The sequence below is a fragment of the Pelodiscus sinensis genome, chromosome 2, assembly GCF_052426305.1.
Source record: "Pelodiscus sinensis isolate ZL-2025 chromosome 2, ASM5242630v1, whole genome shotgun sequence".
Classification (NCBI taxonomy): Eukaryota; Metazoa; Chordata; order Testudines; family Trionychidae; genus Pelodiscus; species Pelodiscus sinensis.
The window spans coordinates 37237624-37260243 of NC_143053.1; the positions used below are offsets into that span (position 1 = coordinate 37237624).

The window sequence follows — 22620 nt, forward strand, 5'->3', positions numbered from 1 at the left end:
TATCACCATTGTCATAGCCTCCCCTGCTGACGGGGGCAGAGAGAGAGGAATGGTTCTCTAACGCATGCGCTGTCTTCTGTCTTTAGTATTATGCACGCGCTCGTCAGATTCTTGGGCACCTTGACTTACTATGGACCTCTTTATGTCCCATTAGTCATCACAAATCCGTATTGCGCATGCACCGTCTAATTCGTTCTCTTGCTTTGCACGTGTACGGCAATCCAACCCGCTGTCACGGAGCACATGCGCGCTTGTCTATCTCTTCCCTTCTTTTCCCTTCGGCGTTCCATCGCTCGTCTGCTCCCTCTTCAGCGCATGCGCCTTTTCTTAAGTCTCCATGTTGCGCTCAAGAGCTGTGCGCAGCCCTTCATGCCTCGCAGCTGGCGCCTGCGCGCTGCGTACGGTCGGTGCGTGGCGTGCAGTACGGTGGGGGCGGGCGGGGGCGGGGCGGGTATATATAGTGCGCGGCCGGGGCGGCGGCCTCCCCCTTGTCCCCCGGCCGCTGTCGGTGCTGTGTGCGCAGTGCGTGTGCTCCGGCCCCCCGGACACGCCGGCCCGGCCCCGCCGCACCATTTACTACTAAAAATATTTAAAAAAAAATCCAAAAAAATCCAAAAATCCTGAAAAACCCATAAAAATCCCCCCGAAACCGGCCGGTTTGATATAAAATAACCTGGTGAAGCGAAGCCCCGGACCCGGCACAGCCGAGAGGAGACACCGAGCCAGCCCGACTCCCGCCGAGACCAGAAGCAGCCGAGACCTCAGCCAGAGGCGGCCCCGAGCGAGCCGGGCCCTACCCGCCGAGAATCCGCCTCCCGGAGCCGTTAAGTTTCGAATCCTCCACTCGCCCCTCACGGACCCCGGGGCCGCCGCGGCCTCCTCGCCTCAGTGTGACCCCTTCCCCTTCTGGAGACGGCGGCAGGATGAACCCCAGCGCCCCCAGTTACCCCATGGCCTCCCTGTACGTGGGGGACCTGCACCCCGACGTCACCGAGGCCATGCTGTACGAGAAGTTCAGCCCTGCCGGGCCCATCCTCTCCATCCGCGTCTGCCGGGACATGATCACCCGCCGGTCTCTGGGCTACGCCTATGTCAACTTCCAGCAGCCCGCCGACGGTGAGCACCCACCGGGGAGAGGGGCAGACCCACCCTCTGAGACGTGAGGGCCGGAACCGGGGCGAGTGCTCTCTCCACCCAGCAACAGCCGTGGCCCCTCGTCCCCACGAGGCTCACGCTGCCTACCCCACCCCTTCGGGTGGCTCTTGCTGTGCTTCCCCCTTAGATAGCCCTGGAGCCCCTCTCCAGCCGCAACGCTGGGAGGGGGCAGGGGCTCCTCTCCCGGTGTTTTCCCAGCTGGATGTTGGGGATGAGGGGTGGGACCCGAGCAAAACTTGGCGCCGTGTTTGGGGAAGTTTGTGCGCTGGAGCCGCCGCCGCTGCTCGGTGACATGCGGCCTGGGGCTGTGTCTGCGCCTCGTGGCGTGGGGGAGGTGCTTCGCTTGCTTGGGAACCGAAAGCAAATGCGAACCCATAAAACTCGAGAGAAGGGCCTCGCCTCCCAAAGGCCTCCTGCCTCCGGGAAGAGTGGGTCGCTGCCTCGTCGAGTTGTGACCGGCGGCCCGACCGGCTCTGCTCACTAGTTTCAGCCCTAATTTCCAGAACCTGGACCTCGTGACAGTATTTGTGGTCGCCAGGAAGGGTGTGTCCAGGTATTTCGAAATGGATACCCTGAGTACATGGGGGGAACTGGAATGAAAACCGGCTTGAAGGAAATGACACAATAATTAACACCTTGACTGTGGCCCTAGGAGTTGGGCATATAGCCACGGTGTGGTTAAGAAGTAAAAGGAGGAAGTGTTTAGGCCATTGTGAAATACCCTAGTAGTGAGAAATGAAATCACATAAAATGCTTGCAAATAGATGAACATACATAAAAATCGTTAAAGAATTATAGACGGTTTGTGGAGCAAAATGTATTTTACTTTTAAAGTAATATAATGTTCAGCATCTACAGTCTGTTTCTCATCTAGCAGGCTTGCTTTCAGTACTTAATTTGTCTGCAATACATTTCTCAAAGCTTGCATTACTAGTGTCGGTGCAGTTTATAAGTTAATAGAAAGCAAGGCACAAGCTATTTTTATGCAGTTCACAAATGATCTGTAAACAGAGCTTCAAGGTGAACCTTGGCATACAAGGCCTTCCTTTGGAATTGTATTTGATTATGAAATGCCATTATCTCATATGGCTTTGTTTAAAGAACAATTTGTCAAATACCAAAATATATATTTTTTACAAATGGTAAAGGATCTGCACTACTCGATTTCCCAGCTGTTCAGGCATGAGGATTAACTGATTTATGAAACTGATATAACAATTTTCTCACATTGTATAGAGCTTTTAATTTTGACTAATACTTCAGAATGACAGGATTTAAATGCTTATTTAGCATACATTTGTCTTGGTTTTACATTGGCAAAGGCCTACAGCCATTCCTCTGCGTGATGATAGAGGAAAAAAGGGGGGTTGGGACTGAGACAATCAGTACTTTGATATAACTGCATGGTATGTGTAAATGCTGTAGGAAGTTGTAGGTGATTCAGCATATGCCACTTTTCTTTCTGATTCAGCATTGAAACATAACCTTGTGTATGACAAGCGTTGATACTGTCATTTCAGTCACTTGATTGAATAGGTAATTTCATTGTGGTTTATCCTAAATTCTATTTGCAGTTTTAGTTGGATAAAATATTTTCTTAATACAGAGTTGATAGTTCTGGTTCAACACCTGCTTGTTCCACCCAGAGGCAGTTGCATTTTAGTGATGGATAATGATCCTTCCTTATATTGTGTCATTTAAGATTGTCAGTTACTTAGAGATCTGATCAAGGTGAAAGGAAGTACAACTCCTTTGGCTGAAAAATACTAGTTAATTAAACCATGCAGTATTTTTTTACATTTTAACAAGCTTTGCAAATACTGTACCATCAAAAGTTGTATTTGTGGAAGAATTTTGCAGATAATCCTATAAAGGCCTGAAAACGAATTGACTTCTACTTCATAACTACCTTTAATTATCTGCCTTTACTCAATCTAGGTTTAATTCTTATATGTGCTGTAACACCTCTTTTATATTCATTTTATTTACAGCTATTAATATCTAGTTAAGAGGTATTTGAAAATCTTGTTTCATATAGAGTACTAATAATCCAGGAAGCTCAAAGCTTTTTTTCAGACACTAATTATGTTTGATGATACCCTTATGAGGTATGCAAGTTTCTCCACTTCATGTTATGATGTATCTGATGTGAGAGTGAGTCAGTGTCAATCAGGACAGGAAAATAGGTATTTTTGTCTAATCCCTCTACATTAGAAATTATAATGGGCAAAGGTCTCAAACAGTAGCTTTTTTCAGAAAAATTTCTAGATTAAATGTTTTCAGCATTTTATTTCGTGTACTAAATACATTTCTGTATTTGTTTAGTGGTACTATTCCTGTTTTATGGGATATATTCCATGCAGAGTTTATGTAAAGTGACAAAGTGCAGTTACTGCCCAGCTCACATCTAAAATAGGAACTACTGACTCATTCAATAGACGCTTAAGCAGAATCAGCAAAAGTATAACATGGGTAAACTCAGTAGGTGTGGTCATTTTGTAATAAGTTGAATCTATTTGTGTGTGTCAAGCTGTGCAGTCCTTTTTGGAGAAGAAGCTAAAATACAGTAGATGCAGTCAGTTTTACTAGTTACCATTTAATAGGTGTGGAAAAAGGCCAGCAACTGAGTGGGGTACCTTGTTTTAAAGTGTATTCAATCCTCGTTTTATGCCACATGACAAGCTTTACAAATGGAAAAAGAATTAATATTTTTCCCATACAGAGGTTATTGTTTAAGAACTGTTATGAATTCAATGCTCAGGAAAGGTGGCAAACTGGCAACTGTAGAAGATATGTTTATCTAGACCAGGTATATCATGGGCAACAGTAGTTTGTATTGTCTGTACTGGCCTTTATATATTTCTATAAGGGTAGTCTGGACTCACCCTCAAACAAATACTTAAGGAATGTGTTCTACACTATCCTTTATAGACAATGTGTATGCACAAGTTCTTAAGTGCAGGAAACAAAATAATGAACTCTGTTTTTGGCCTGTATTCGAAGGCTACTAACAGTGATTCTAATTATCTCCAGTTGTCGTACCAGGATGTAGATGTCTGTCCAGTGAGAATTTTACTGAATCCTCCAAATCATTTCACTTGGCCACTAGTGTGGGGTGATGATAGCAACTTCTGATTTTTATTAGCCTCAGATGATGCTCCATTTCTCACTACTAACATGGAGTGCAGGGAGCATAGATAATTTAGGTTCATAATTAAATTTGCATTAAGCTAATTTTGTAATAGCATATTCAGTGGAGGAATAAACTTTCATTTTATACCGTTTTGATTTTTGTCCAGTTTAACTTTTTTAATGTGGTTCTTTATAATCTGTTGACATTTTCATCAGAGCAGATCCTATTATTTTATTCTCATAGTTTGTAAATGATGCTATGTGATAATGTCTGGATGAGAGTTTAAATGGAACTAATTTTCCATCAGTTTCTTTCCAGTAGTAAGTCTCTGTCAGTAGTATGTACCTGCTTACTTTCTGCAGAGAAGTAACAGTAGATTTTGAAATGGAAATTGAGAATGAATTCTACAACTCATTTGTCCATTCTTCCACTTAGAAAAAATGGTTAATTGGCACAATTACTACAGCCGGTCCCCAAGTTATGAACGCGTTATGGACCAAACGCTTGACCGTAATTCGGAATGGTCGTAACTCAGAACCCATTGAATTAAATTGTGACCGCGCTGTTCGTAAGCACAAATCGTGTTCGTAACTCGGAGCCCACATTTATGACCGCTTTGGTCGTAAGTGCAGATGGTCGTAAGTCAAGGTGGCTGTAAGTTGGGGACCGGGTGTATTTTTAAAATAAAAGTTTACTAATACCATGCATTTTGATTTTTTCATTAACAATTTCCTACTATATCACTAAATGATTGAAAGTCTCCTTTTGTTGTGAAAGGAAAGGCTAGCCATTTTTCTTATAATTTGTCAGTTCTGTTTTTATAGAAGAGTCATGTTATCTTCATAGATGATTATGGCAGTAAATAATGCCCTGTAAAAAGTATTACAGTGGTTAAGGATTCCTAGGTTAGAAGGGATCATTCATAACAGTTGATTTTTTTTTAAAGTAAACATTTTAGTTCTAATAAATCTCACACACACACACACACACACACACACACACACACACACACACACATTTTTTCTGTATGATGACAGTGACATGTCATTTGCATCTTCATGCAGCCACCCGCCTCTGTTGTCAGCCACTGCTGTGGCTGGCATTGGCGCCTACCCTCCAGGCATGAGCTGATCCAGCTCTGGCTCCTGCTTCACTCCCAGGGGTCTGCACTGCCAGGGAGGAGCTCCTGGGACTGGGTCCCCTCCGCCATCCGAGCTCAACTCCTCCCCCGGGTTGGCCTACATCCCCCTACCCCATCCAAACCCAACCCCAACCCCCCCAGCCTTCTCCTTTCACCGAGACCCTGAACCCCCCAGTCCCTTCCTTTTCCCCCTCCTCCTGGCCAGACACCTACCCCCAGTTGTTCCTGCACTCTCCCCCGGACCAGACACCCTGCCCACAGCCCACTCCTGCTCCCTTCCTTGGCAAGCATAGTGAGCAGGAAGCATAGCCCCCTAGTAATTTTTAAAGCTTTTTACTTGTATTCAAGGTTTTTCTGATTTTTGGCATTGCTTTGTTCTGAAGGCAGATAGCAGTTCAACCATTGACTGAGACTTCAAGGAATATACTGGGGCTTTGATTCTTAAACTCACCCTCCAGGCTTACATAAAGCGATTAAAACTGAAAGAAGCTGGTCCAGGGGACCATAAATAACATTCACTATAATTTAGTGCCTTTACTACTTGATTAAATAACTTCACTTTTTCATATATGATTGATTTGTAGTCATGTTTTTGCTAGGAATTGCCATCCCATGGCCATGTAAAAATACTTTTAAAAGGTGCAAATGTCAAATAAAATGACATAAGGAATCCCAATCCTCCAAAAAAGTTGGACCTGGGCCTTTACTGGATAAGTTGCTCCGCAGGAGTCGTTAAAAACTAACATTATTTTATATAATATGTAGTGTTGTAGCCATGTTGGTCCCAATATATTAGACCAGGTGGGTAAGTAATATCTTTTATTGGATCTTCCGTTGGTATGTAAGGTGAGTTCTTGCCTTTACACAGAGCTACTGCTCCTCAGGTCTGGGAGATATAGTACACTTGTGTAAATGTAAAAGCTTGAAAGCCTGTCTCTCCAAGCAGAAGTTGGGCCTGTGAAAGACATTATGTACCCACCTTCTCTCCATTATTTTATATTTCTGTTTTAATACTTGATACTTTATGCATCTTGTACATTTTCTAAAACATTCTTGCTTTTATATATAGAAACTGTTGTCTGGAAAAGTGTGGCAAAATGTTTCCTTATATCCATTTTGAAGTACAAATAATATTTCTTTGCTAATTAAATACTTGCCACATTCATTCACTGTGTTCACTTTTAATATTTGAATAGAATATAAGCTCAGCAAAACCAGTATGTCCTAGTCTTGCTTTTTCATCCCCATCCCTCTTGGATCCCCCTTCCATGCTTCACACCATCTTAATAACCATATTGCTCTGAGGGTTGTATTGGACTTGCACAGGAACTAGAGTAGTAGTTCCCAAACTTGTGGGTTGGAACCCATTTTTAAAAGGGTTGCCAGGGCTGGCATTAGATTTGCTGGCATCTGGGACTGAAGCTGAAGCTCAAAGGCTTCGGTTCTGGGTGGGTGGAGGGGTTCATAGCCCTCCCCCTCCCCATCCTGGGGCTGAAGCCCTGAGTTTCCAGCCCAGGGCAGCAGGGCTCAGTCTTTGGTTCTGCCTGTCCCACCTGGGGTGACAGGGCTCAGGCTTCAGGCCCATCCTTAGGTTATATAGTAATTTTTGTTATCAGCAGGGGATTGGGTATAATGAAGTTTGAGAACCCCTGAACTTGATGTAGGACAAGTCTACCCAAGAAACTGCTGGCATAGTAATGTTAGAGGTGGGTTTTTTTAAACAACTTTTTATACCAGTAAAAGCCCTGATACTATTAGTTTTATCAGCGTAAAAGAGCTTTTGCTGTTGTAACTTGCTTCATGCAGAGCTGGCATCAGTTATATTGGCAAAAGTGCTTTTTTTGCTGGTATAATATATATCTGCATATGAGGGTTTGCTGTTGTAGGTATGCCAGCAATTGATACATTGTGATCCTTGCTCTTCCATACTATATCTTGAGCACAGAATGTCTACAGTGCTTACTACTCTTGCTAGCCCAGAAATAAAGAAAATCATACCACTTTGCAATCCAATCTTTTTTTTTTCTCTTCGATAAAAATGTTCATTTTATGAACATCTAATGTTTATTTACTATCCATACTTAACTTAAATCTTTGAACAAAAATGTAATGGCTAAAATTTTGCAAAGAATTAATGAACTTCAAGTGGGAGCTAGTGTGTTGCTAAACATAAATAGTTTAGTATTTCCTACTAACTTTTGTGTCTCTTCCAGCTGAACGAGCTTTGGATACTATGAACTTTGATGTCATTAAAGGCAAGCCAGTGCGCATCATGTGGTCTCAGCGTGATCCATCTCTACGCAAAAGTGGTGTTGGAAACATCTTCATCAAGAATTTGGACAAATCAATTGATAATAAAGCTTTGTATGATACATTTTCTGCTTTTGGAAATATCCTCTCCTGTAAGGTGAGCAGAAAGTAACAAATGTGCCCAGTGATTTGATATTAGAAGCCACAAAATATACTGAAGCTGTTTCTACAAGTTGTCATTTTTTTCTTTCATAGGTGGTATGTGATGAAAATGGGTCCAAAGGCTATGGATTTGTACATTTTGAGACACAGGAAGCAGCAGAAAGAGCTATTGAAAAAATGAACGGTATGCTGCTTAATGATCGCAAAGTGTAAGTACATAATTACATACTCGGGGCTCTCAAGACTGAGATTCAGCCTAAAGTAGATTACTTCTTGAAGTTATCTACAAAAGGCAGATTTTTGTAAATACATTGCTATTTTTAAAATGATTTTAAAATCTAATGCAGTTGTACTGTAAATACATTCTTCAGAATATGTAATTAATATGAAGACAAACTGATCTTGAAGTCTTTAAAGTCCAATTTATGGAGTTAAAATAATGTTGCACCCGGTTTATAGCTGAATGTAGTGGAGTTGGAAACTAGGATCTGTTACTATTCCTTAGCCTTCTAATCACATTAGAATAAAATTGAATCAATAAAGTTTTCAGAACAATAATACTTGATTCCCACTGCAGGTATTATCAAAAACTGACACAACAACTTTTGTTTGACTCCTAGATTCCTGTTTCTTAGTCTACTGGAAGTTTGAATGTGTTAAACAAATGATTTCTTAAGACATTGTAATGAGCCCTCTTCCAAACCTTTGTACTTGTAAAACCAAGCATGGCTGTTGTATAACAGTCTTTTCTGCAACAAGCTAAAGTTGGTAATGGTTTGGTAAATTGTGATCATAGAAAATCAACATTCTATTTTTTGTTCTATCTTCATTTATACATCAAGAAGTAGGAGTGTGGCAGCAGCGAGGAAGAGTCTATAACTTAGTGGTCTGTAAAAGAGTCTATATCTTAGTGGTCTGTGCTCTATAAAAGGTTACAATGGGAGGTTCTTCCCAGTAGTTTTATACCATGATTTTAGCTGAATGGAGGCACTTAATAGTTGGTGCTTTTTAGCTATAGCGTCATCTGTACATATTTTTTTTAACTGACAACATAGTTCTAGCAGGTTAACCACTTTAAAAACCTGTACTTTAAACACAGTTTATTGTATCATACAAGTTACATTTGCTTTAAACTTCTATTTAAAGAATCATAGAATCTGGCTATCAAAATGAGCAACATACCAGGCATCATCAACATTAAAGTCCAAGTGCAATTACAAATCAAGACAAGGCAATGTTGAGTCACTTTAGATTACAGAGACGTGTTGATTGAGATGTGGGTTTGCAAGATGAGTAATTTTAAAATAGAATTGAAGAGACTAGAAGACTGGTACAAAAATTGAAACTCGTAGCATTTGTGATTGTACTGAATTGTTCTAAGAGACAAAGTCTGTGCTGAAAGCACATTCCTTCTCTGGTGTTGGGAACAGTGAGGTCAGTTTCTCATTAGCTTTTGGCATTGGCCAATGCAAGAGCAAGCCAAATCGATACTACTTTACTCAGAAGGATGAACGCTATATGAGGCTTCTGTCAAGAGGAAAGTTGGGATTTTAGTGAGTAATCACATCAAGTCTTGATAAGATTTCCATGAAAAGGGGGATTTAAATAGTAAAGAACAGTGTAATTGCTTCTCTTGTGTAGTTGTAACTTAAACATTTTATCTGGGATTTTAATGTCTATGGTTATATTTATCAACACCATGTTCAAGAAATAACCTGTGGCTTGAATCTTTGGCCATGTGCTGATATAGGCAGTTTAGGGAAAACTTTAGACATGAATAGGTTTATTTTAACCCCAAGAGTCACCTTGGTTTCCTGTAACCAGATTTGTTGGAAGGTTTAAATCCCGTAAAGAACGAGAAGCAGAACTTGGAGCAAGAGCAAAGGAGTTCACCAATGTTTACATCAAGAATTTTGGAGAAGACATGGATGATGAAAGACTTAAGGAACTCTTTGGCAAGTTTGGTAATGTATTAATTTTTCCACATTGTTTATGTAACTAGAAGATAATCTTTGGCTGGCACGTAACAACCTTTTAAATATAGTGTTCAGGCCTTTGTATAGACAACTAAAATGCGTGTATGCTGAACAGTTAGTTGTCAGTTCAGTATTCAGCTCCAGAGAAATGAAAAATTAATATCTACTAAATAATTTCAATTGTCCAAGGAAGTACATACGAGAACCAGGATATCAGAAAGGTCCCCCTCTAATTAAAAACAGGACATTACATTTGAATAGTACATATACTTTTTTTTGAGGATCTTGGAGTTAAAAATGAAATGAGGAATTGAGCCTCTTAGGTTTGCTATGGCCATTGAATAGCGGGTCTTTGAAAAGACATTTGTAAATGAATGATGTATTTGTTACTTCTCCATTGCTGGACAGGGTACAGTCATTGCAGTCTTCCCTCTGTTAGAGGGTCTTCTCCTATTCCACACAATTGTTTGCTTTGCTTCTGAATGAAGGATGGAAATATAGAAAACTTAAGCTATCGGCAATATCAGTATCAAATATTAAATTTAATCTTGCATAATAATTTTGTTAATGCCTAAAATCTGTACTGGTGTTGTCATTCATGACCTAGTAATTCATATTGCATGACATCACTATTGATGTTAGTGCTGTTAAAACTTTGGTAAGTGTTTTTTTCCCAAACATGTTACTATGCCTGCCAAGCCATCCTCTATTTAGATTTGTGGTGAATACTGGTAATTCAGCAAATTATATGGAGGAAAGAGTCTAGTGTACAAAACTTGAAATTCTAGTTCTGATTCATATGGATCATTGGGAACTTTTAATTCCAGATGTTACCTGAGGTAATTTGCTAGTGTTATGTTTGAAGAAGTATTTCATAATTCATATGCATGCTTGATGACTAATGGCCTTTTAGTTAGTATATGATGCCAGCTGTCTCATTTATAAAAGGGTGGAGTGAAGTAAATTCCAGGCTCTAAAAGTGCTCTAGTGGGCATAGACCCATCTGCCCATTCCTGCAAGCAGATTTGCAAGGCTTATGAATTTAGCTGGATTTTCGTGAGGCTAGCAAAAAAGGCGTGTCCTTGATAGAAACGCCATTCCTATGCTAAATTTAAGTCCTTCAAAGCACAGGACACTAACACTTTCAAAGGAAAAGTCACCAGGATTTTTTAATGTGGACAAACTGTATTTTCCCCTAACCATGTTCTCTGAAGTGGCTGGACAGTTTGTCTGGAATTTTCTGGAAAAATTGAGCCTGACACAATGTGTAGAACCTTTCAGCCCAAATTGATTTTGCAAAATAAGAACATCTTAGAAGTATTAGGCAATCTTTAGATGGGGCTATCAGCCCCGCTCATGCATTTGTATAGAAGCAAATAAAATATAGGGTTATGTCACTTAAACTCATCAAGGGGGAAGCTTCATTTGTTCATCCGGTCAACTTCAGTGAAGAGGACCAAGTCCCAACTGTTAAGCTTCTGAATACAAGTTACTTATTTCTCAGAGGCTCTGAACTTCAGTTGGCATCTGTAGGATTTGTGGATGCTCATACTTGTGAAAATCAGGCTTAACTTGAGGCAACTGACAGTTTTAGCCAAGAGTCTTTTTAACATGGTTCTTATATAAAGGCATTTCTAGGGACTGAGGATGGCAGATAGCAGCACACTTGGGGCATTCTTCAGAATGGGATTGTGATACCATAGCATCAGTGATAACCAAGCTTTAGTTAGACACAGAGTAATATAAATTAGTTCCAGTCCTGAAGAGTTTAAATCTGTCCTTTCGTTTACAAAGCACTGAGCAACTTTGTGGACACTGTAAAACTTACGAGAAGGTGGGTTGGAAGCTGGATGTTTATGGAAAACCTATATTTTTGAAGTGGTATGTAAGGGTGTGTCTAGACTACCTAGTTTTGTCGACAAAAGTGGACTTTTGTCGACAAAACAATACCAGCGTCTACACTACCGCGGAGTTCTGTCGACATAATGTCGACAGAACTCCGTGGTTTTGTCGATGCTGGTATACCTCATTTTACGAGGCAAAACACCTTCTGTCGACAGACTTCTGTCGACAGAAGGTGTTATTGCCTGTAACGTTGCGTCCAGACTACGGAGTTCTGTCGACAAAGCGGCTTGCTTTGTCGACAGAACTCCATGTGTCTGGACGCAAATTGTCGACGGAAGTTTTGTCGACAGTATCTGTCGACAAAACTTCCGTCGACAAAACGCGGTAGTCTAGACGTACCCTAAGATACTTTAACATAATGGTGGTGTGAATAGAACACATTACTAATTCTGTAGTTTTTTAGGGTATAGCTTCTTGCAAGTATTACTGAGTTACCACCAAACAGAAGGGTATAATAGAACATACTTGTAAAATATATTGTATACTTTTTTTCAGGGCCTGCCTTAAGTGTGAAAGTTATGACTGATGAGAGTGGAAAATCCAAAGGCTTTGGCTTTGTTAGCTTTGAAAGACATGAAGATGCCCAGAAAGTAAGCTTGATACAGGAATTTTTTTCTTATATACACCATTCAGGGAAACTGTTAAGTTTAAGTCTGAATATAAACTTTTTTGCATTCTATGGAGCCTTTCAAATTTTTATTGATTTTATTTTTATAAGATGTGAAGAAACAGGAGAGAAATCTGCCAGTTTAATTGGATGCTAGTGTTTTTTATTTGATTTACTTTGAGCACACTTTGAAAATGGACGTTTGAAGAATATTGCTAAGTTTTCTGCTTCTCCCAGAAATGGTCCTGGTGTAGAAATAATAAAATGGCAGTGGACATTTTGCATCAGGAACAAATTCAGCACACACAAGCCAAATCAGAACAATTTAATGGAGTTTTCATTTTCACAAGCCAGTTCCCCCAGTTGTCACCAGCATAACTGTGCACACAATATATTAGAATAAATTTCACCTTGTAAATATAGAAGTGACGTTTAGGTTTGCATATTTTTCTAGTCTAAGTGTACTTAAACTTCTTTGTTCTAAAGGACAAATGCATTTTAATGTTGATAAATGCAAGGTGTAATGCATATTGGAAAACATGATCTCAACTATACCTACAAAGTGATGGGGACTATATTAGCTATTATCACTCAAGAGATCTTGGAGTTATTGTGGATGGTTTTGAAAACATCCACTCAGTATGCAGTAGCAGTCAAAAAAGCAAACAAATAAGCAATCATAGTGAATAAAACTATCTTATTGCCTCTGTATAAATCCATGGTACGCTCACATTTTGAATACTGCATACAGATGTGGTTGCCTCATCTCAAAGATATCTGGGCATTGGAAAGTTCAGAAAAGGGCAACAAAATGATTAGGAGTTTGGAATGGCTGCCATAAGAAGAGAAATTTTAGAAGACTGGGATTTCTCATCTTAGAAAAGAGACTAAGGGGTGAGGGGATATGGTAAAGGTCTATAAAAGCATGACTGGTGTGGAGAAAGTGAATAAGAAAGTTATTTACTTGTTCCCATAACATAAGAACTAGGGGTCGTCTAATTAAATTAATAGGTAGCAGGTTTAAAACAAAAGGAAGTATTTCTTCACTCAACACAGTCAACCTGTGGGATTCTTTGCCACAGAATGTAGTGAAGGCCAGGACCTTGACAGGTTTCAAAAACCAACTAAATTAATTCATGGAGGATAAGTCCATCAATGCTTATTATCCAGAATAAGTAACAATGGTGTCCATTGTCTCTGTTTGTCAGAAGCTGGGAATACGCGATATGGGATGGAATCACTTGATTTACCTTTAGGGATCATAGAACCATAGAGCTGGAAGAGACCTGAGAAGGTCATCAAGTCCAGCCCCCTGCTCTAGGCAGGACCAATCCCAAATAAATCAACCCAGCCAGGGCTTTGTCAAGCTGAGACTTAAATACCTCTATGGATGGAGACTCCACTACTTCCCTAGGTAACCTATTCCAGTGCTTCACTACCCTCCTGGTGAAATAGTTTTTCCTAATATCCAACCTGGACCTTTCCCACCACAACTTGAGACCACTGCTCCTTGTTCTGCCATCTGTCGCTACTGAGAACAGCCTTTCTCCATCCTCTTTGGAACCTCCCTTCAGGAAGTTGAAGGCTGCTATCAAATCCCCCCTTGCTCTTTGCTTCTGCAGACTAAACAGACCCAGCTCCCTCAGCCTCTCCTCGTAGGTCATATGCTCCAGCCCCCTAATCATTTTGGTTGCCCTCCGCTGGACCCTCTCAATGCATCCACGTCCTTTTTGTAGTGGGGGGCTCAGAACTGGACACACTACTCCAGATGTGGCCTCACCAGAGCTGAATAAAGGGGAATAATGACATCTCTCGATCTGCTGGCAATGCTCCTCTTAATGCAACCTAATATGCCATTAGCCTTCTTGGCTACAAGGGCACACTGTGTTGACTCATATCCAGCTTCTCATCCACCGTAACCCCCAGGTCCTTTTCTGCAGAACTACTACTTAACCAGTTGGTCCCCGGTCTGTAACAGTGCTTGGGATTCTTCCATCCCAAGTGCAGGACTCTGCACTTGTCCTTCTTGAACCTCATCAGATTTCTTGTGGTCCAATCCTCCAATTTGTCTGTCACTCTGGACCCTATCTCTGCCCTCAAGCTATCTACCTCTCCCCCTAGCTTAGTGTCATCCGCAAACTTGCTGAGGGTGCAATCCATCACCTCATCCAGGTCATTAATAAAGATATTGAACAAAACCGGTCCTAGAACCAATCCTTGGGGCACTCCGCTAGAAACCGACCACCATCCTGACATCGAGCCATTAATCACTACCCACTGGGCCTGGCCTTCTAGCCATCTTACTGTCCATTTATCCAATCCACATTCCCTTAACTTGATGGCAAGAATATTGTGGGAGACCGTATCAAAAGCCTTGCTAAAGTCAAGGTATATCACATCCACTGACTTTCCCACGTCCACAGAGCCAGTTAACCTAATCATAGAAGCTAATCAGTTTGGTCAGGCACGATTTTCCCTTTTCAGGATGTCAGTGTATAGACAGCTACACGATTATCCAGTAAGCCTTGGTTTATCGATTAATCCCTTCAACTATATGCATTCCCCCCTTCCCCTTACTGCCCCTGTAGGAGGCAGCAAGAAGGGGGGGGGCAATGGTAGGGCCATAGAGCTGGCTTAAAAGCCATCTCCATGCTAGTATTGGCTCCCATCTGCCCCCTTTACCCTCTGCCTCTGAGGCAGCAGCTCAGGGGTGTGGTGGATCCAGTACCCGTGGATCTGGTGCACCAGCTCCTGGCTTCCCTCCCCCCGCTGCCTCTGATACAGAGGCTGCAGTGCAGGGTGGCAGGGGACTATGGGAGTGCACTGGATGCCGGGCCCCGCCTCTGGAGACTATCAAATAGTCATGTAATGGCTAAAATTTGATGTGGTTACACAACTATTCAGTTACACACTATCTAACTTCCCTAATTACCTGTTCTGTTTATTCCGTCTTGTAGGGAGGGATGTGAAGGACTAGTCGCTTCCCCCCCCCCTTCTTGCTGACCCTGGGCTCCATGTGGCAATACTGCTTTGAAATGCCATGGGGAGTACGGGGGACAGCTGGGGACTGTTTGAGTCCCCTGCTGGGGCTGATGCTACACTGCAAAGGCAGAGGCACCCTTATCAACTAATCAAATAGTTGATGCAAATTGCATCGGCTATTCGATTAGCCAATTAATCTACATTTAACATCTGTACACTCTGGGGCACTTAACATTGGCCACTGTCATTGGTCTGACCCAGTGTGGTGTTTGTTATATATGTATTGCATTCTTGTGGAAAATGAGAATGTGTACTTTAGTACATATAATGCATTTGCACAAATGTAGCTAAGTAATCCTAGTATATTGGGTAAATACCCGTTAAAAACAGCTTTAATTGTTGGAGGTACACAAACTGTTACATCTGTTTCTGTATTTTAATTAAGCAAAGGTCAGAGCTAAAGCTTTCACACTGTTGGGGATACACTGTAAATTCAAAGCCTTAGAGTTGAGGATTGTCTACTAGAGTGCTCTTAGCAATGCTTGTAGTCTTAAATTCAAATTATCCTATTTTTGAAGTGTTTAAAAGATGCAGGAGGAGGAAAGGTAAATTAAGTATATGGATGATGTCAAAAGCACAAAGTGAACACATTTTGGGGGAAGTTTAAATAACAGTAATTTTGTGTGTGTGTAAATGCTATTGTGGCAGATGTTGCTGTAGTTCTAAACATTTGACCCATTTCTAAGAGATGGGCTAGGCTGAATGAAGAATTCTTCTATCAACCTGGTATTGTCTACACCTGAGTGTAGGGTCAGCTTAACTATGTCACAGGGCATGAATTTTTTCACAACTCTAAATGATGCTACTAGATTGACAATTTAAAAAGTAGATCAGCCCTGAGTTAGAGCCATGAATGTGGCATGGGTTCTTGATATGTATTCTCTGCAAGAGTTGGTTCTCAGAAGAATTGAGAGGATATCTTTAATGATCTTTTCAGTGTATTTAACTGTACAAACAGGGAGTGTTTACTTCTGTCCCCTTTTGATTTTTCTGTAGGCCATATATTATCCAGGAAATAAACTTGTACATATCATCTTATAGTTCTTAAATGCAGTATGACCCAAGATGTTTTAGAGATGGTTTTGTTTGAATTAATCATTCTGCATCTGTTTCTTGGGGCAGTAGGTGGGGGAAATATTTAGTTTTCATTGAACTTGTAAACTTAAACTGCATTAGTTGGTGGCTGAAAAAGTTAATGTACTATGAGCATTGGTGACCTTTTATTTATTTATGAAGGCTGTGGATGAGATGAATGGAAAGGAGCTCAATGGAAAGCAAATTTATGTTGGCCGTGCTCAGAAAAAAGTGGAACGACAAACAGAGCTCAAGCGCAAATTTGAACAAATGAAGCAGGATAGGATCACCAGATACCAGGTTATATTTTAAAATTGAATGAAAGTTTTATTTTATGATTAATCTTTTTCAATTAAGCAATTGTTTTTTCTAAAGGTAGTTTTTTTTTTTAGGGTGTAAACCTTTATGTGAAAAATCTTGATGATGGAATTGATGATGAGCGTCTGCGAAAAGAATTCTCCCCCTTTGGTACAATCACTAGTGCAAAGGTAAAGTTAACATTTTAGACTTAAATTGCGTTTTACAATGTGTTGTGTGAAAGGAGGACAATGGTGGTTTGTCACCCAAGACACGAGTTGCATTCTTATATTATTGCCAGCTGAAAAGAATTGAGGAAGTTGGAGAGATGATTTTAACTACCTATAAATCCAGTCGTCATTAAATTTTGAGTACTGATTCTTACAGAACTTTTTTAAAACATATTCATCTTGTATTTTTGTATGTAGGGATATGTAATAGCTTATAACACATGCACTTTAAGAATTTCACTCTACAGTACCTTTTTAAACCTTAAAACAATCATTTTCCTGGGCATCATGTTCTTGGTAAGAACCACTTGCATAAGTACTTCTTTATTTTTCCATATATCTTTAACCATAGAAACTCAGACCAATCAACTATGGAAAAACTCCAGACATCTCAATCCATATCTGGGATGGATGGATGCCAACCTTACTATTAATAAAGAAATCTTTTTCAATGTAATGGCTCATTCATACTGCTCCTCACTAATAGACGAGAAGTGACAACTGTTGCTAGAGGACAGTCTTGTATCCAATAAACTAGCTACGGAAGAAAAAAATAAAATTCTTTCTGTGCCATTCACAGCCCTGACACAGGAGCTGGCAGGTGCATTGTATGCAGAGCAACTGATCAAAAGTGCTTTTTTAAATTGTTTTCCTCAGTTCAGAGCTGGAGTAGATGATTTTAACTTGTAGAAAATGTGTAAGGTTAGCTCAGGATTTTGAGATGTTGCCTGTTAGTCAAATTGATTTAGATTTTTTTTCTTGCTAGCAGAAGTCAGCAGTGACAGGGTGTATTGTCTCAAATCTAAGCAGTATACTTTATATTATACCTTCCACTTGCAGAATTCAATTCTTATTTGTACCTAATTCTGTATCCTTTAAAAAACTGTCTTGTATTTATTGGCAGGTCATGATGGAAGGTGGCCGCAGTAAAGGGTTTGGGTTTGTATGCTTTTCGTCACCAGAAGAAGCAACCAAAGCTGTCACAGAAATGAATGGTAGAATTGTGGCTACCAAACCCCTATATGTAGCTCTAGCCCAACGTAAAGAAGAGCGCCAGGCTCACCTCACCAACCAGTATATGCAGAGAATGGCAAGTGTGAGAGCAGTACCTAATCCTGTAATCAACCCTTACCAACCAGCACCGCCTTCAGGTTACTTCATGGCAGCTCTCCCACCGGTATGTGTAGAAAATAATTGCATATTCTATACCATGGATAGAATCTGTTTATATTTAGCAGTAAATTGATTTATTCTAACATTAGTATGTTACATTTATAAAAATGATGGTTTTGCTGTTACATACTGAAGAGTATGAAAATGCCTAAATTTCTGGATGGAACAATACTTTATATTTCGTAAATCAGGATTTCCGGAGATGTATGAATTAAGAACACTTACAGAAGTACTTAGAAATGCTGGGGGGAGCAGATACATCAAGATTAATAAATAGCTGTCACTTTATTTTTTTGACAGACTCAGAACCGTGCTGCATATTATCCAACTAGCCAAATTGCTCAACTCAGACCAAGTCCTCGCTGGACTGCTCAGGGTGCCCGACCTCATCGTAAGATTCCTCTTAACTTTATAAATAAACATGGAACATTTATTGTCTAGCAAAGGCTAATTATGTAGCTCTCAAAGTTTGGTGGTCATTACATGTAATTGGTAGAAAAGTAATACACTAGTTCTGTCTCCTGTTGCAGATGTTTGCCAGGAAACCTAATTTAAGGTCCTTTTCTTTTTAAATGTAACTCATGAGACTTTTTATAATGACCTAGATTTTTTTAGCAGCCATTACAAATTGTCATTGGGTTGAATTCCAGCGCATGCACGTGCGATTTCCTTCCCTTCCTCCCCCAAAAAACCCTTAGATTGCGGAATTTTCCTTTTCTACCCTTATCTGTAATATTAGTTGTAAATGCCATGTGAGGATGGCAGAGGGGAAAGACTGTCTCTTTGCACACATCTTATAATAATAATAAAACTTAAACTCTCATTGTTTTAAATGCAGCATTCCAGAATATGCCTGGTGCTATCCGCCCAGCAGCTCCCAGACCACCATTTAGTACCATGAGACCAGCTTCTTCCCAGGTTCCACGAGTCATGTCAACACAACGAGTTGGTGAGTTTCAGGTTAAGAAATGCATCGTCCTTCATCAGAGTGCACCACTGTCCACCTTTAACTATGTAACTTATTTTTGGACACAATTCATATACTCTGCTAATGTTGAATGATATTTCAGATACCTTTTTGAAGCTGAGTAGAGCAGAGGCGACACCCTGCCCTAGCTAGCTTTGAAGTTTCGTACCTCTTAATGGGTAGCTAACGTGTTAGCCCAGTGTGTATAAGGGAATTTGAGTATAAGGGCTCTGCCCCCGCTCCCTCCCCCCTCCCCCCCGCCCCACACCAGACTTTTCTCTTCAGTTTGTGGTGATTTCATTCTTCCCAGTATTTCCCTCCCATGTCAGATTATTGTCCTCCTACTCCTTTACTGTGATTTCTCTATCACCTACTCCTCTCCCTTGGACCCGCTTCCTGCTTAGGAATATGCCCTGCCAAGGCTGCTCATTTGAGGATGACCCAATGTCTCTAAGGGAGGGCTATCTGTTTAATCCTTCTCACGTAGCCTATGTTTTTCAATTCTTTTGCTTACAACTATGAGAAAATGTTGCTCAATGCAACATCAATTTAACTCACTAGATCTGTGGTGTCCAGCATGCTATCAACATGTGGCTATTTGGCCAGTTAAGTGTGGCTAGTTTGCTATAGTAGTAGCCACTATAGTGGCTACTGCTTCATAATTGATTGGACATCATGGCATTAGATTAACATTGACTAGGAGTTGCTGTGGCCCACATCTCATTGATATTACATAAGTGGCCTCTTCCTCCCATTTGAATCTGTACCGTTCCCGTGGTAACTACAGCAGTGGATTATGTGGAAGAATACCATTGAAAGAGCATTTATTTTTAGCTCTTAACACATTGTTGCAGTTGAGAACAAGGAGTGCCAGTATCACATGTCATTACTGTCTGGAGATCAGCAGCATGTAGTACAGGCCAAGTTCCGGGGACAACTGTTACATAAGGAGAAGAACATTCAAATGTTTTAGTCTGCTGTATATTAGTAACATAGTGATTTTCAGAATAATTTAACTGGCAAAGTGTTTTAATTGGAAAAAAGTTACTTTTAACTATGATTGGGGTAAGATGAAATTCAAGTCAGCATGTTTAATCCAAGGTAGATGTTCCCTCCATGATGCTTTTTATAGTGTTTAAAGAAAAAGTAATTAGTAAAATGAGGGGGGAAAAAAATCATGCTTTTGGTTTTGCACTCACAAGTTAACCATTGGCGTTATTTACTAACCTTGCGATAATCAAATATAATACAATACTAAAATAGATATTCAATATAGTCCTAATGCTGTGCCCATTCATTTACTTATACAAAATATAAGCTTAATGAAAGTTGAATTGCTGATGTATAAATATTAATCTTTCCAGCTAATACATCAACACAGACAATGGGTCCACGTCCTGCTGCAGCTGCTGCTGCAGCCACTCCTGCTGTACGTGCAGTTCCACAGTATAAATATGCTGCAGGTGTTCGTAATCCTCAACAACATCTTAACACACAACCACAGGTTGCTATGCAGCAGGTATGTAGTCTTGCTTTTGGTAGCCAAGTGATGTTTTTGCTGAGGAAACACTTCCCCCTCCCCCCCCTAATCTGTATCATAATTGTAAACGGTTTGCCTTCACCACTGAGGCCATTAAAGCCACAGTCTGAGGCTTTATTTTCACAAATGTAAAACATATTACACTTTTTTCCATTGTGATTATATGATGTATTTTCGAGGTTACTTATGTGGTTCAGATTTTTCTTGAGCTTCTACATAAGTTTTCCCACCACTGAACCAAAATGTAAGTACCAAATTGTCATAAAGTTTGCAAGCCTGGACTTTAAAATAAATGTCAAGCATTATTAAGGAGGGACATACCTTGTTCTACTTGTTTTGTACTACTCAAGTATCTGATGAACACTGTGGGCTTGAGCTTTGTTTAATATATTAATTATGCTCAGCAAGGGGTTGAGTCAACAGTAGTGTGCCTTGCAATATCACTCAACTTTTACTAGCCTCTGGATGAAAATTACTATCATTATTTCTAATTTGTCAAGTATGCAGGCATAATTATGTTGATGATTCTCTAGTCTGTTCATTCCCTCTGAAGCATGTGCCATTTGCCACTGTTTGAATACAGGATACTGGGGGTCTGATCCAGTATGGCCTTTTTAATGTTATAAGTCGTGGAAGTATAAAATGTTTGAATGTTCCAGAATTTAACCTTGAAGTACAATGTTTTATTAAATTTTAGCCAGCTGTCCATGTGCAAGGTCAAGAACCCTTGACTGCTTCCATGTTGGCTTCTGCCCCTCCACAAGAACAAAAGCAGATGTTAGGTATGTACATTAGGTTCCTTTAATCTTATTTTTTGACTGATAACACTAGATTTTTATGGTCATTCATGAGTTACTTTTAAGAGTCGAATGGGTAGGATATGATGCTCCTTTTAATAATGTTGATGAATTGAGATATAAATTCAGATTACCTGGCAGATTTTACTGCCTATGTTTGGCATTGAGAGGCTAAATTAGCTTGTAATTAATCGCTATAACTGTAGAATTCTGATGGGTTTTTCCTAGGTGAACGGCTGTTTCCTCTAATTCAAGCGATGCATCCTACTCTGGCGGGTAAAATCACCGGTATGTTGTTGGAGATTGACAACTCTGAACTCCTTCATATGCTTGAGTCTCCTGAGTCTCTTCGTTCGAAGGTAGGTAGACTCCTAAAACCTCCTTTTGATTTTATATGTGTATTCTGTCAGCAGCTTCACTATCTTATTTATTGAAATTAAGTAAAGCATGTGGTAACAAATTATTTTATCCTATTAGGTTGATGAAGCTGTAGCTGTACTACAAGCCCACCAAGCTAAAGAGGCTGCTCAGAAAGCTGTTAACAACCCCACTGGGGTTCCAAGTGTTTAATATGTAAGTTTTCCTACAGAATACAATCTCAATTTTTCTCAACTAATCAAGGTGTTGTGCTGGAATTTTATTGTGTGTTTATTTAGTCAGGAATCTTTCAATGTGACCTACAGTGGCTAAAGTTGCTGTACTCCTAGAAATAAGTTCCTAACAAGTTGTTGTTAGCCTATCATGAGAGAGTTCAGGCAATAATAATTTGCGGGGGGGAGAGAAACAACTAAACTACATTATAAAATAAAATTTACCTATTACTAGAACTATTTTAGATGCAGGACTTCACTAGACATTGTCCCTAATCCGTTGCCTCCTTATATATAAATGTGAGACTACTTGGAGATAGCTCCTGTGTAAGTTACAGTTCTATCATAAATTATTCATATACTTTGTAAATACTTCAGAAACTTGAACTGCAGAGTTGCAGTGGGAGTAGCTCCTGGACCAGCGCCAGCCAGGACTGCTGCAGCTCTGCATTGTAAATGTAGCAAGAGCCATCCAGCTCTTACTACATATAAAATGCAGAGCCACAGCAATCTGTGAGCTTCTTCCACTGTGGCTCTGTATTACCCACCTTTTAACATCCTTAATCCACATCACATCAGTC

At 40.3% G+C, this 22620-nt stretch overlaps 1 protein-coding gene across 2 annotated transcripts in view; it reads left to right on the plus strand.

Annotated features, from left to right (window-relative positions):
- The first annotated feature begins 471 nt into the window (after window positions 1–471).
- PABPC1 (poly(A) binding protein cytoplasmic 1) overlaps window positions 472–22620 on the plus strand; it is a 29393-nt gene continuing 7244 nt past the window's right edge. Inside the window, exons 1-14 of one of the 2 annotated variants that reach the window (XM_006122414.3) lie at window positions 472–1116; window positions 7643–7836; window positions 7935–8050; window positions 9666–9796; window positions 12218–12312; window positions 16608–16745; window positions 16838–16933; window positions 17877–18149; window positions 18446–18536; window positions 18984–19094; window positions 20477–20631; window positions 21350–21434; window positions 21678–21808; window positions 21927–22022. In XM_006122414.3, coding sequence (XP_006122476.1) covers window positions 924–1116; window positions 7643–7836; window positions 7935–8050; window positions 9666–9796; window positions 12218–12312; window positions 16608–16745; window positions 16838–16933; window positions 17877–18149; window positions 18446–18536; window positions 18984–19094; window positions 20477–20631; window positions 21350–21434; window positions 21678–21808; window positions 21927–22019 — 1902 coding nt within the window. In that variant the 5' untranslated portion in view covers window positions 472–923 and the 3' untranslated portion in view covers window positions 22020–22022. Of the gene's footprint in view, window positions 1117–7642; window positions 7837–7934; window positions 8051–9665; window positions 9806–12217; window positions 12313–16607; window positions 16746–16837; window positions 16934–17876; window positions 18150–18445; window positions 18537–18983; window positions 19095–20476; window positions 20632–21349; window positions 21435–21677; window positions 21809–21926; window positions 22023–22620 lie in introns of both variants that reach the window. The other variant, XM_006122413.3, reaches the window with a different exon arrangement.